At 43.2% G+C, this 12,450-nt stretch overlaps 1 protein-coding gene across 1 annotated transcript; it reads right to left on the reverse strand.

The window, feature by feature from the left end:
- Positions 1 to 5,379, reverse strand: LOC119123502 (25-hydroxyvitamin D-1 alpha hydroxylase, mitochondrial). The gene is made up of 9 exons (XM_037252663.1): positions 5,056 to 5,379; positions 3,676 to 3,866; positions 2,968 to 3,158; positions 2,318 to 2,518; positions 1,626 to 1,780; positions 1,256 to 1,422; positions 1,101 to 1,182; positions 826 to 1,023; positions 1 to 681 (listed from the first exon to the last, which is right to left on the reverse strand). The coding sequence occupies exons 1-9, from the start codon at positions 5,272 to 5,274 to the stop codon at positions 568 to 570; spliced, it is 1,518 nt and encodes a 505-aa protein (XP_037108558.1). The 5' UTR covers positions 5,275 to 5,379; the 3' UTR covers positions 1 to 567.
- Positions 5,380 to 12,450: the final 7,071 nt, after the last annotated feature.

The raw sequence follows: 12,450 nt of genomic DNA on the forward strand, positions 1-12,450 counted from the left end.
ACGCATTACCACTAATTCAAAAAATACAAAACACCACTAGATGAACTTGTGTTCCATTTGAGTTGTATTTTTCAGAAGCCAATTTATTTTTCTACATTTGTGCATGTGAGCTAAGAATATGAAAATCTTACTTTAAAAAAAAAACTGCCCGTACAATTGATAAAGCTTTTATGATTAATTGACCTGATTGCCTATGGAAAACTGTTTCGAATTTAGAACTTGAAAATTGACCAGCTTAATTGTACACATTGTGCTTGAATTTGGCATTTGTGATGTGATACAAAAATCAGCTCCAGATATGTTGTCATATAAAAAAAAAAATGAAACGTGGTCTGAGGATCATCTGTGAAACTACATTCATGTGAGCTCTCAGACTTTGTGCAAATATGCGTTATCACAACCGCGAGTTGAACTTCTGTGGAGCGCCTCGGCCGCTGCACTCTGCTCCAGAGGCCTCCTGTGGGCCTTTTTAACATGATTCTGAACAGGTCCCTGCCGGCCCGCGTGCTTTGTGGTCTTGAGAGCCGTGGTCACGTTCACGTAACTCGGCTCGCTCAGAAGAGTGAGTCATCGTTCAACAAACTGCAGGTTAATGACATTTTCAGGAACGAGCAACGTCCGTGTCATGGGCTTCACAGAAACACCTTTCGGGTCTGGCCGCACGTCGAACTCGATCAGGATCTATGGAGACCGGAAACACAGAAAAGAGACTGAGACAAGGACAGCGTACAGAAAACACTGTCAGAGAGGTCTTAATGTTAAAATATGTTAAGGCTGTAATTGTGCATTTTATATTTTATATCATCAATCCAGAAGTGTCCTCACCCTGGCGAGAGCAAGGTAGAGCTCCAGTTCAGCAATGCGTCGGCCTATGCAGCTACGTTTTCCCACCCCGAAAGGCAACGAGGAATACGGGTGATGAGTCTGGTCCTTTGTCAACCATCTGTGCGGCAGGAACTCATTTGGATTGGGAAACACGGCCGGATCACGTGATGTTGCAAAGTGGCACAGCGTAATCAGCGTCTAGAAGGGGCGATTTTGGTGTTACTGTTTAATAATGATGATGATGGCGAGACTGCTGAGGTGTAAGCGTTCCTCACTTTCTTAGGAATGAGGTAGCCTCCAACCTGGATGTCCCTCTCAGTGATAACTCGAGCATTAGCAGGGATGACCGGATACAACCTGTAAAATGTCACCAGATGTGAGCACGATAAACTCATGCATTCCAACGTGGCGTCTTTCGGAGGACTCCCACCTGAGCACTTCTTTGACGACGGCCTTCATGAGTGGCATGCGTGCTACATCTGCTGCCCGAGGCACTTTCCTGCCTTCCAGGACGGTCAGAACTTCATCGCGTAATGAGGCTTGCACCTCGGGGTGACGGGATAGCTCGTACAGCGACCAAGACATCGTGCCGGATATCTGGAAATAACACAAACATCATCATGATTATAATCATTTGGATTACAATTTGGGACTTTGATTTTAGTTTTCGATTTAAGTATCAAAGGTACGAGTGGTATCGGTTCCATGGTATCGGTATTTCTGTATACTCAAGAGTAACCTGATAGTGTACACTGAGAGTACACGACAGAAGCAAAGACAAATTTGATGTTTGGTCTTACGGTGTCGACGCCTGCAAGCAGCAGCTCTGTGACATTGCTGTAAACAGTCTTCATGGGCAAATCAGTCTGGGCCAGGAAGTAGGCAAGATAATGGCCCTCCACTTTTTCACATTTTTTCTCTGATTCCCTCAAGCGCTGGTCAATGTGGCCTTTAGCTGAAAAAGCAGCAAAAAGGCACAGCATGTTCACTATATGGAGACACCTAATTACAGGTACACCAGCACAACCTATTGAGATGGATTACAAGTTACATTCATGCAGCAATGGATTTTTATTAAAAGCGTTTGCGAAACAACTCGTTTTTTGTTTATTTAATTGCTTGCGGGTAAACTGAAATGTGCAATTCTACATTTAAGGCTCATGACACAACTTCATAAATCATAATCCAGCCTTTATGCCATATCTTGTAGTGTATGCACTATAATCTCTGGTTTGCTTATCTACTTTGGATCAGCATGAATATTTGAAACATGTTCAGTTTTCATGTTTGGACTCCTCAGATGGGCATACATGTGGTGGATAACATCCCAGCTCTTCGTGTAAGCCAATGAGAAGAACGCAAGAAAAATAATTAGATTTCTGGAGTTTCACGCAACATACCATGAATCCAAATTCACTCTTTTCAATGACATGATTTGATTCGTGCAGTTTTATCATCTCAAAAGTAATCTGAAGACCTAAAAGGAACCTACCAAATTCAAACATTAAGTCCCAGCACTGACAGAAAGTGTTCCAGGGTCGGGGAAAGAGCGAATGTAGCCATTTTGGCATGACCATGGTAAGAAGCGTCTGTACAAACATGGTGTTGATGGACTCGATGAAGAGCTCCGTTTCTTTGGGAACCACTGGCTCAAGGCAACCGATTCTGGACTCGAACAACACGGAGGAGATTCCTGTCAAGAAATGAGAAAAACAAATAACAACATGAGTTAAGACATGTCATTGATACAATCTAAATTGAACAGACAGCAGTTGATGGCCACTCAAACGTGATGGAACGCTTCTAATTGATCATCACTTGGTCCAAATGTTTTCCTTGGGAGTCTTTAGGATTTATGAGGACAGATTTGACAAATTATACAGTACTCCACCACCATTATGAGTAAAATCTAAGTCTGTGGCAGAACTATAGTAGCCTACAGTAATTTAGGCTTTAAAATGTTGCTATCTAGTGGTTAAAAGTGGAATTGCACCTGATTCTTAAGAAACATCTGCAATCTGGAACCTGCCATATGTACAATATTTAAGTCATCCCTAAAATGATGCGACGTCAGTGAACAAGAAAATGGGTCAAGTCAGGCATGCATGTTTAAACTTTTGGCTTCACCACAAAACATCTCACCCTCGAGCCCGAAGTAATAGAACTCCCTGGCAATGTCGGTCACGAGGCCTTCGGGGTGTCTGCGCAGGCGAAGTTTGGCGATGAGGTCACTGACCACGCCGTTCAGGGTTTGGTCATAAGCTTCAACCGCCTTGGGCCGCAGCATGTGCTTTGCGAGGAGGCTTCGCACCTCCTGCCACTCCTCGCCTTCACTGAGCAGAACACAAATCGACATCATCATCAGTATGTAGCGGTGGCTTGCTTAAAAAGACATGGATATGATACTAAACATGTCGAAGTCAATAATTAAGGAGCCATCTCATTTCTATCGTTTAGGGGCAGCGGGGTTGTACAGAAGACACGCGATGAAGGTTTGAACATTTGAGGTGCTCACTTTGATATCACCTGGAAAGTCCACAAACTGCATTCTGGCCAATTACAGGTAATTTAATTCAATTAATTAATTTAAACGAAGCTTCTATGTAAAGGAATGTGTAACAACCTCACCTAAGCAGTTTGGAGTTGCATGCCGTTTTATTTTGGGTTCCAATCAATAATGCAGTGCAATTTGAGGCGGAACTAATTGTTGCCTCAATTAAATTTCCGCATGTGAGAGATGCACATCTGACAAGTGTGCTGACAAAATGAAGTGAATTGCAGTCACTTTTGCTCTCTGTGGGGAAATGGTGGCACATAAGCGACTGTATGACATTAAAAGAGAAGACTTACGATGTCAGCAGTCCGTAGTGCTGACCTCTGAGCTTCCTGTAGTCCTTCCAGGAGGAAAGGTCAGAGCGCATGGGGCGCTGGCCCTCTTGCCTCAGCACCTGCTCGATGAGCGCCGGATGAGCCACATGGACTGTCGTGATGGGGCCGAAGCTCGCCTTCCACATGGGGCCGTAACGTTGCACTCCCTCCAGCTGGGATGTGAAAAAGGCTTTGAGCTTATGAAACTAGCACAGTGATCCAAATATTTAGAACATACAATGCAATATATCGATGCATATCGCAAACACATGCAATATGCAATATGGTCAGATGCAAACTTAAATGTGCATCAATAATGCATTGAGCTTGCTTTAAGAAAAAAAAAATCATTAGATCATAAAAATGTCATTTCTTTGGGTACATGTTAAAATATCACTATCGCTATATGCAACCATATCTCATAATGCATGTCAGTTCCTTGGCAATAGCACACATGCACAGTGGAATGCAAATCTAAGAAATGTTCTCTTAACAGTTCTCTTTTGTCTCAAACTGCCAGAAAGTGTAAATCTAACAAGGAGCGGTTGTTAAACTGCATGAGCTGCTACTCAAGTGATTTAACAACAGTGAGACACGCCTCTCAGTATGATGGAATGCAGCTCTAAAATTTGGCAAATCACAAAATATATCAGCATATCAATTTACAGCTTCCTTGAATCGACACCAAGCATAATTTTTTTATAGGCAACATTATTGATACAGACAGAAAGTGCTTTTTTTTTTCAATAGAACTCGTTCTTCCTCTGCAAACACTAATTTGTAATAAGTAAGCAAAAACCTCCCAAATAATGTAGTGTTGTAAAATTTGGAGTCCATGCGGCCCTGTAGGTTGCCTTAGATGGCCAACTAGCAGCAGTGAGACTACCATAAGCTATTTTTGCTGGGCAGAGAGGCTTTAGTTTCAATAATGTATAGGTACTTAGAATATGGAAGGGCCATTTGTTCGTGACCAGGGAGAGCCTAGTTCATGCCCTTTTAGGGGCATCGAAAGCAACCAGTAGACTGAGACTCGAACCGCAGCTGTTGTCTTGCCAGGTATAAAAGATGGGGGGCCTCGCAGAGAGGGGGAGAAAAAAAGAGAAGGAAGAAGGAGAGGCTGTTAACATCTTTGCTGTTGGGCCACTCGAATTTTTGGAGAGACTTCACTCTGACATCGGTTGAATAAAATCTTTTCCCAATCAGCCGTGTGTCACTGGAGTGTTCCTTCTCTGGGCCAGCCATCGTCCACCGAGTGTTTTTTTTGAAGAAGAGGGAAGCAACAAAGACCATTCACCGCAGTAGTTAATTCGCATAATGCATTCAAATATCCTGCAAATCAGTCATTTTTGAAGGTGCTCCTACCTGTAACTGGTGCAGCTTGGACAGTCCCCGGCGGGCGAATAAGTCCCAGGCGAAGCCAAGCACCGACGGGCCGGGCATGTCATCCAGAGTCCTCACCGTCGTCCCGTCCGGACGGGCGGCTGCGCCCTCAGCCCACCTTTCTACCCACTTTAGGAGTGGGAAGGCGCTCCGGCCGGACACTCTGAGAGCTTGCTGCAGCATCCTTCTCACAGAGATCATGGAGCGGTCGCCGCACACCGATGCTCATTTTCTCTCCCCCGCCGGGCTGGAGGCTCTATTTATAACCCCACGACCTGCTCCTCGAACCCGCGGAGATAAAGCTGTAGATTTTTGGATTCGGGGCCAATGGTGGATGGGTGTGAGCCCAGGTCCCGCCCTTCGCTTGGATGAGCCGGTGGAGCTTGGAGGTGTGTCCAATCACAGGGTCGAAAAAGGACCAACCCTGAGAGACAGCACACGTGGAGCTCCAGGATAAATAATACATGACTTACTTGCGAGTGTGTGTGTGTGAGGTAGTGTGTGTGTGTGTGCGTGTGTGAGAGAGAGACGCTGGCTTATCTCGAGCCCTTTGCTCCCCCACAGACCTGCAGGCTGACACATTTAGTCAGCACGCATTCGTGCATTAAGGCGGAGGAGCTAAATCATTGGGATGCTGTCACTGCAGGGTGCTTTTGCACACTTGACACTTTTGAAACATTTGCATATTGGCAACGTACAGAAGAACCCTTTGTCGCTGGCAAAGATACAAACAGATGGTTGGTACCAGGGGCGTTTCTAGGATCAGAAGTTCGGGGGTGTCTCACAAGTCTTTTAAAATATGCTGCAGCTGGAATTGGGTGAATTAAACACGGTGTGTTTCTCGACATGCAATGGCTTGTACATTTTGTGGCTCGCATCTTACCTTAACTTGGCTCTTTCTTCAAGAAATATGTTTTCTATCTATGATGAGTTAATGTTTGGAATGTTTCCAAGCTAATAAAAGCTAAATCCTATCTATAGAACCTGTGGTGGGAAGGTTGGGGTGGATCAAACCATTATGGAGGTGGGTGTTACTGTATTTTTCTTCCAAAAAAAAAAAAGATGAAAGAAAAAGCTCTCACATTTTCGGGGTTCTTGGATTCACTTTAAGGGTGCTTGAGTAACCCCAAAATGGGGTCGATATGCTCCTCTAGTTTTTTGGGAGGGTTAAATTGTTATCAGCCCTGTTGTAATTTCTTGCCCCAGCAACAGAAATGGATGTCTATAACGAGCCCTCATTTGGGGTCACGGGTGAGCTGGAGTCCATCCCAGCTAACTTTGGGTGAGAGGCCGGATACTATCGCCATTCCACATCATCTATGGACAGTTTCGAGTGTTCAATTAACCTAAAATGCTTTTTTTAACGGAATGCGGGAAGACTCCAAAGAGTGAGAAAAAGCAAACCCCACAAAGGAAGGCCGGACTTCGATTTGCCAATATAATTCAAATTTGTGAGAGTGGATATGATGGCTTCTAGGAACAAGGCAGTGCTGATCCCATTCTATCCTTGAGCATGAGTCACAAAACAATTTTGGAGCTAATTTAAAGTTAAACTGGAATAACAGGCCAGTCTGGTGGTGGTGGTGGTGGTGGTGGTGGACTATTTAAAAGTGGCTCCACACAATTATTTTCGCTGACTTACTGGGTTTTCCAAGCCCGGGAGAAAAACCTGACCTGATTTAATTTGAAGTGGAATTCGTGTAAAGTGCCATGTGTGTGCGCAGGCTTGAGTAACAAGCCAAACGGCTATACTTCCATGCGGCCCTGGGGGACTTGGCTGATCCTTATAAGGACGCTCGAGCCAGAAGTCTTACATCAGTAATGTTTCAGGGAAATGCAAGGGATTGATTGATAATCTGCTTTATGGAATTTTGGATTTGGTAGAGTTTGGCATCAGTGCCGTATAGCATGACCAAGTATTTTACCCCCCTCCCCCACCTGTGCATACTGTATATCTAGCAGTATGTCCAATGCAATACTGAGCAAGCAATAAAAAAGCAAATTGCATCAAGACTACATTCCTGTCCACTGTTTCAAATTAAAAATAAGCAAGACAACTCTACTACAAGATAGCAAAAAAACTGGAGAAAAAAAAATCACTTCAAGGTGACTTTGTACTTCCCCCCCACAAACATTCGTAACTGCGACTTGCAAATTGTTCTCATTTTTAAAAAATCGTTCCCAATGACATGAAGATTGTGTTAATCCAAGAGACAATAATTCCACATCAATTGGCATTAAGTAGGTTAAGACCCTTTGTTGTTGTGTCTCATCGCACAACAAATAACGCGACGACCACAAATGCGATGATGACATACCCAAGTCAGTTATTAGGTTGCGCAATGCAATGATTACAAACACCAATGGTGCAAAACTAAAATCCATTACAACCACATGGACATCATCGACAAGTGGGACGGCAAACCAAATACATGTCTAAAACTCGAACAAAATGGAGCAAAGAGCAAACCTTGGCAAGCGTCTAGACATGGGATTTGTACACGAGGTGTCCCAAGTGGAAGAAGTTGCCTTATCTTGAAGGTAAACATTGACACAAACAATTTTCAGACAAGGCCACCAGATTGTCCGTCTGCTTGTTTGAAAATAGCAACGCAAATACAATGAAAGCCAATGGCGCGCAGTTGACAGCGCCTATCCGAGCGCTTTTAGTGTAACCTTCTTTTTATTATCGTGGTGCTGTGGAATGATTTTTGCTTAACAATTTACTACTATCGAATGTATTAATCCAATACAGACAATGTTTGCACTCTCCTACTGTATCAGTTGCGCATATATTGAGCTGTGCCTTATCTTCCTACTACACACCATTCAACTTTGCTCAGACGTATTCTCTCATGTTTAGAGGTTTTTTTTTTATCTGCAAAGTAGATTATAATTATAATTACTGGTTGCATTGTTTCTGCCATGCATGACAAACCACACATGACTAAAACTAGAAAGCCTCTAAGTAGAGTTAATGCTGCCCAAGAGGCAAGTGTAAGGCCTGTTAAGACTGGCTTAAAAGAGTATAATGTTTGCATTTTAGAACTGCTGGCAAAATATCAACGCATATTCCATTATAGGTTCAGCAAAGCTCTTCAAGCCCAATAAAACAGGTAGCAAAATTGAATGACGCCTGGCTGGTCAGGTTGTTTTTCCTCAGACGTAGTGGTTTCCTAATAATCATTTTTTTCTTAAGATGGTAGGGCTGATGTAAAATTTTCACTTCCGCTACAATTCGGATATCGCAGTACCGACAAAGCAATAATTTTCTGCAACAATGGCTTGGATGCTCATCTTTGCCCACCTCGTTCGGCTCATTAGAAAGCTCATTCATGACCACACAAGTAGCTGACGGATTCAACACGGGGGGCGAATGTGATATATTTCACAAACAGAAAAATGGGGGGGATTTATATCGATTATGAAAGAACATAAGGGGCGGCGCGAAAGAATAGCCTCTTTGTGCCGTCTGGGTATTGATGTGGCCCCGTTGTAGATCATGTTCTCCGGCTCGGCGGGGACAGGCCGAGAGGTATTTTCCCTCATTGTGTTGGCCCCCTGCCCAGAGGGGAGACGGCTCTATACTCCAAGACTAGTATGTTAAAGTTCATGGCTGCAGCCAGCCTGTCTGCTGGTTGCAGAAGAACGTCTTTGTGCACACGCATGCATGCATGCTTGCACTCGCACACACATGTGCAAGTGACATTGTGCGTATGCGTCCGGTGTGCTCTTGTGTGTCCCTCCCTCCCTAAAAAAAAAAACCAGAGGGGACAACTTTGTATTTATGGGAGTCGGGGGCAAGTCTGGCGCCGCACAGGCCCCCCACTTACTTTGGAAATGTACGTCAAACTTTTGCAAATTAATTGAAGTTGAAGAATTAGGTTGTAAAAATGAGTTTAAGGTTGTTAAATGCACATGACTAAATTTCCCCCTCACGTAAATTAAAACTTTTCATCCTGTAATAACATCTTTATGTTTTTTTTATTCATTTTATGTATATATGCCACTGTTATGGCAGTACAGTATATGACGTATTTTAGCATGTCCTGGGGTGAAACCACATTTGATAGTCTTGACTATATGTTACAATTTACTAAAGATGATGTTATATGGAGCAGAATGCAAAAAAAGCTGGGTTACATAATGGGCTAATGTGACAAAGCAAATTTAGGAAATCAATCTTGCATTGGCTCAACATGAATGAATCCAGCGCTGCATCAAAAAGTGCCATATATGTTTACAAATGGGCTCACTGGGCTCAGACTATGCTGTCAGGTAAAACAGAAGTGTGTGTGTGTGTGTGTGTGTGTGTGTGTGTGTGTGTGTGTGTGTGTGTGTGTGTGTGTGTGTGTGTGTGTGTGTGTGTGTGTGTGTGTGTGTGTGTGTGTGTGTGTGTGTGTGTGTGTGTGTGACAATGGGCCCCCGCCTGTTCCCAAAAGAGCCGCTGTCGCACTCATTCCAATGACATCATAATTGAAAAGGCTGATCAAAGTTGGATAAATAGGGAGAATGCAGTAAATAATCACATTACGTTTGAGGTTACCGCCAAATTTAGCTTGACCCAAACTGCCCTGTAAAATAGGGGAAAAAGCACTGTGGTCAAGTCTGTGTTTAAAATTGGTTTTGGAAATGACAGTCATCGAGTCCTCTGGGCTGAAAAGTTCAAGGGCCACCCGGATTGTCACGTTGTCAAAGTTACGCTTTGTGGTGTAGAAATGTTTTTTTGGGAGAATCATTACCTTCTATATTCATTGACACTTTACAACATGTTGAAACTTTTGGGTGATTGAATCGATGGCAACCGGACTGCTCTGTTTGTCGCCTCTCATCCGAGAAGATTTTATTAGTTTCTGCTTGATGAGGACAGATGATCAGTTCATCCTCACGTTCTGCAGGAGCCTGATAATTGAATCAGGTGTATTTAACGAGGGAAACTTGGAAAACATGTAGGAATGCGGCCCCCGAGGACTGGAGTTTGAGACCCCTGATTTAAATGATTAACTTGCTTCAGGGATTATGTTGTCTTTTCCTCTTATATGTTACCCATGTGAAGGACTTTAAGGTATGTGATGAATAGCATCTGTTGAAAGAACCGCATCTGGAGGCCACATGTATCCGTCCGACTGTATGTGAACGACTTTTTTCATCGTCCGCATGATGGATGAGCGTTACCGTGGCAACATGTGCCGCAATAGGAGTTTTTCTCTTCTGTGATTGGTCACTGACCAATCAGCCTGATGGAATCTATAAAGACAAATGGCGATTAGTGGTCTTTTTACTAGCACATAAAAGCTGGCTGACATGGGAATTTTTTTTTTTGCATGGTAAGCCCAACTGATTTTTACTTTACACATTCTAGTAGTGCAATGTGATATGACCCACATGCTAAAAAGAGAATTTTGCTATGGTTGAGGTCTTATTACACTGAGCCATAGAAACACAATACAAGTTGATGTTTTTGGCACAGAAAGGCTCGAGTCGACACAGATTCAAACGTGGGACTCTCTCGCAGCGGTGGTGAATAGAAGCGGACCATCCAGATGGGCTGCCACGTTCCGAACATCTGTTATAGTTTCAGATGAGATGGTAGTGTTACTAGGATGGTACTGTAACCCAGCAGAAAGGTGATGTTTTTTATTATAAAAATTTGGTGGTTGACTTTTTAACTCATTCACTGCCATGCCATTGACGTCAAAGTTGTATTTGATCTTGGCTGCACAGTTAAATTCTTGGAAGAATACTTGGGTTTCTGTTCATTTTGAAGGCATTTCAGCATCAAGCTAACTAATTCCAACGACCAGGTCACATTCTTGACCGGAGCTGTCATCCATGCACACATGCTGAAACGAATACTTTGTTGAACTTTTTACAATATTGACAGTTTGAGGCTATGCATCTCAGCATGATACGTGTTGACCTAAGAACATTCCACCTCTCTTTGCTCCGAGAACGCTCTGGATTTTGTGCCAGATTTTGAGGGCATGTATTGTGCACAGCCATTTTCATATAATCAACGGGATTTAGGTCTGGGTCTGTCTGCACCATTTTAAAAACTTAAACATCTCCTAGTGAAAACATTCTTTTGTTAATTTGGATGTACGCATGGGGTCAACGTCATGCTAAAAGGTGAAATTCCTTTGCAGTTTGAGCTTTTTTTCACTGACAGCTGAAGGGTTTGTGGTAAAGATGACTATTTGGAGGACCTGCACATAACCCCCTCCAGCTTGACTACAGCCTCTGTTCCAGCTAACAAAAAACAGCCCCGCGGCATGACACTGCCACTACCATGCTTCGCTGTGCATATGGTGTTTTTCTGGTGATGCATAGTGTTGTTTTCATGCCCAATTGATTCCAGTTGAAAAGTGTCAGGGGGTTGTGTAAAGAGATGTAAAGATCCATCCATCCATCTTCTGAACCGCTTGGACAAATGTAAAGAGTGCCTGGGACTCAACTCAATCCTTAAGGAACAATTAATGGCAACAAAAGAGAAAAAAAATCCAGAACAAAAGTGCTTTGACGGTCATCTGATGCAGGGCTGATTTAAATAATGAGCCAGTCACGATGTCATGAGTTGCAGGTGTAAAGACTCGAGAGGCTGCAGCTGCTTTGTTTGCCACTTTTGAATGAAAAGTATCCATCAGACATGATTTCATCTAGTAATAAGATAAGCAGAATATTATTGTTATGACCTTAAAGTTGACCTGAAATTTTAGAGGGAACAATTTTAAATCCCATAATCCCCTTTAGGCCAAGCAGTCAAATGAGGTGGGTGACCTGATGGCAGAGGTCGTATATGATTAAGTAATCCACAATTTACTTCATGATGATAAATCATACAAGGTGGAGAAGAATGAAAGCATCCTTACCTTCTTCTTACCTTTAATATGTTCAGTCTGAGGATTTTGCTGTTGCATGTGCATTTTAGGATGAATCACCTCCGATTTGTGGTGGTCGGAATGCATGAGTCAGGAGTTCTTTGAAGTCTTCGGCCCGAGTTTGGGTCGGAGGAGTACGCTAAAAAAGGAGGATGTGAAAACATTTGAATGAGTTTACAAACAGCTGCCTCTGTAAACACATCTGGAGAAAGGAGTGATGACTTCAACAAGTCTGAGGTCCAGATGGGAGCAAACGCAACTTCCGCAAGACGTCACCACTAGTGCAAATTGTTTCAGCCTTGAACTTTGGCTTTCCTTCAAAGATCTTGAGAATGTTTTAACAAAGAGCTTTTTCTTCCTGCTTACATCCGTTTTCTAAAATGTTTGTTCTCATTTGGGCTGCTGGTGAGCTGGGGCCAATCACAGCTGACTTTGAGCGAGAAGCCAAGTTCAGGAATGAGAAAACGCGTAAGGATGGTTGCAAATTCATAGCACCAAA

The sequence above is a fragment of the Syngnathus acus genome, chromosome 5 (genome assembly GCF_901709675.1).
Source record: "Syngnathus acus chromosome 5, fSynAcu1.2, whole genome shotgun sequence".
Lineage (NCBI taxonomy): Eukaryota > Metazoa > Chordata > Actinopteri > Syngnathiformes > Syngnathidae > Syngnathus > Syngnathus acus.

Bases quoted from the DNA above. Each gene is read 5' to 3' on its own strand.
- LOC119123502 (XM_037252663.1), bottom strand. From the start codon at position 5,274: ATGATCTCTGTGAGAAGGATGCTGCAGCAAGCTCTCAGAGTGTCCGGC. The intron at 3,867-5,055 runs GTAGGAGCACCT...TTCACATCCCAG, and splicing joins CCAAGCTGCACCAGTTACAG to CTGGAGGGAGTGCAACGTTA. The intron at 1,183-1,255 runs GTGGGAGTCCTC...GACATTTTACAG, and splicing joins GTCGTCAAAGAAGTGCTCAG to GTTGTATCCGGTCATCCCTG.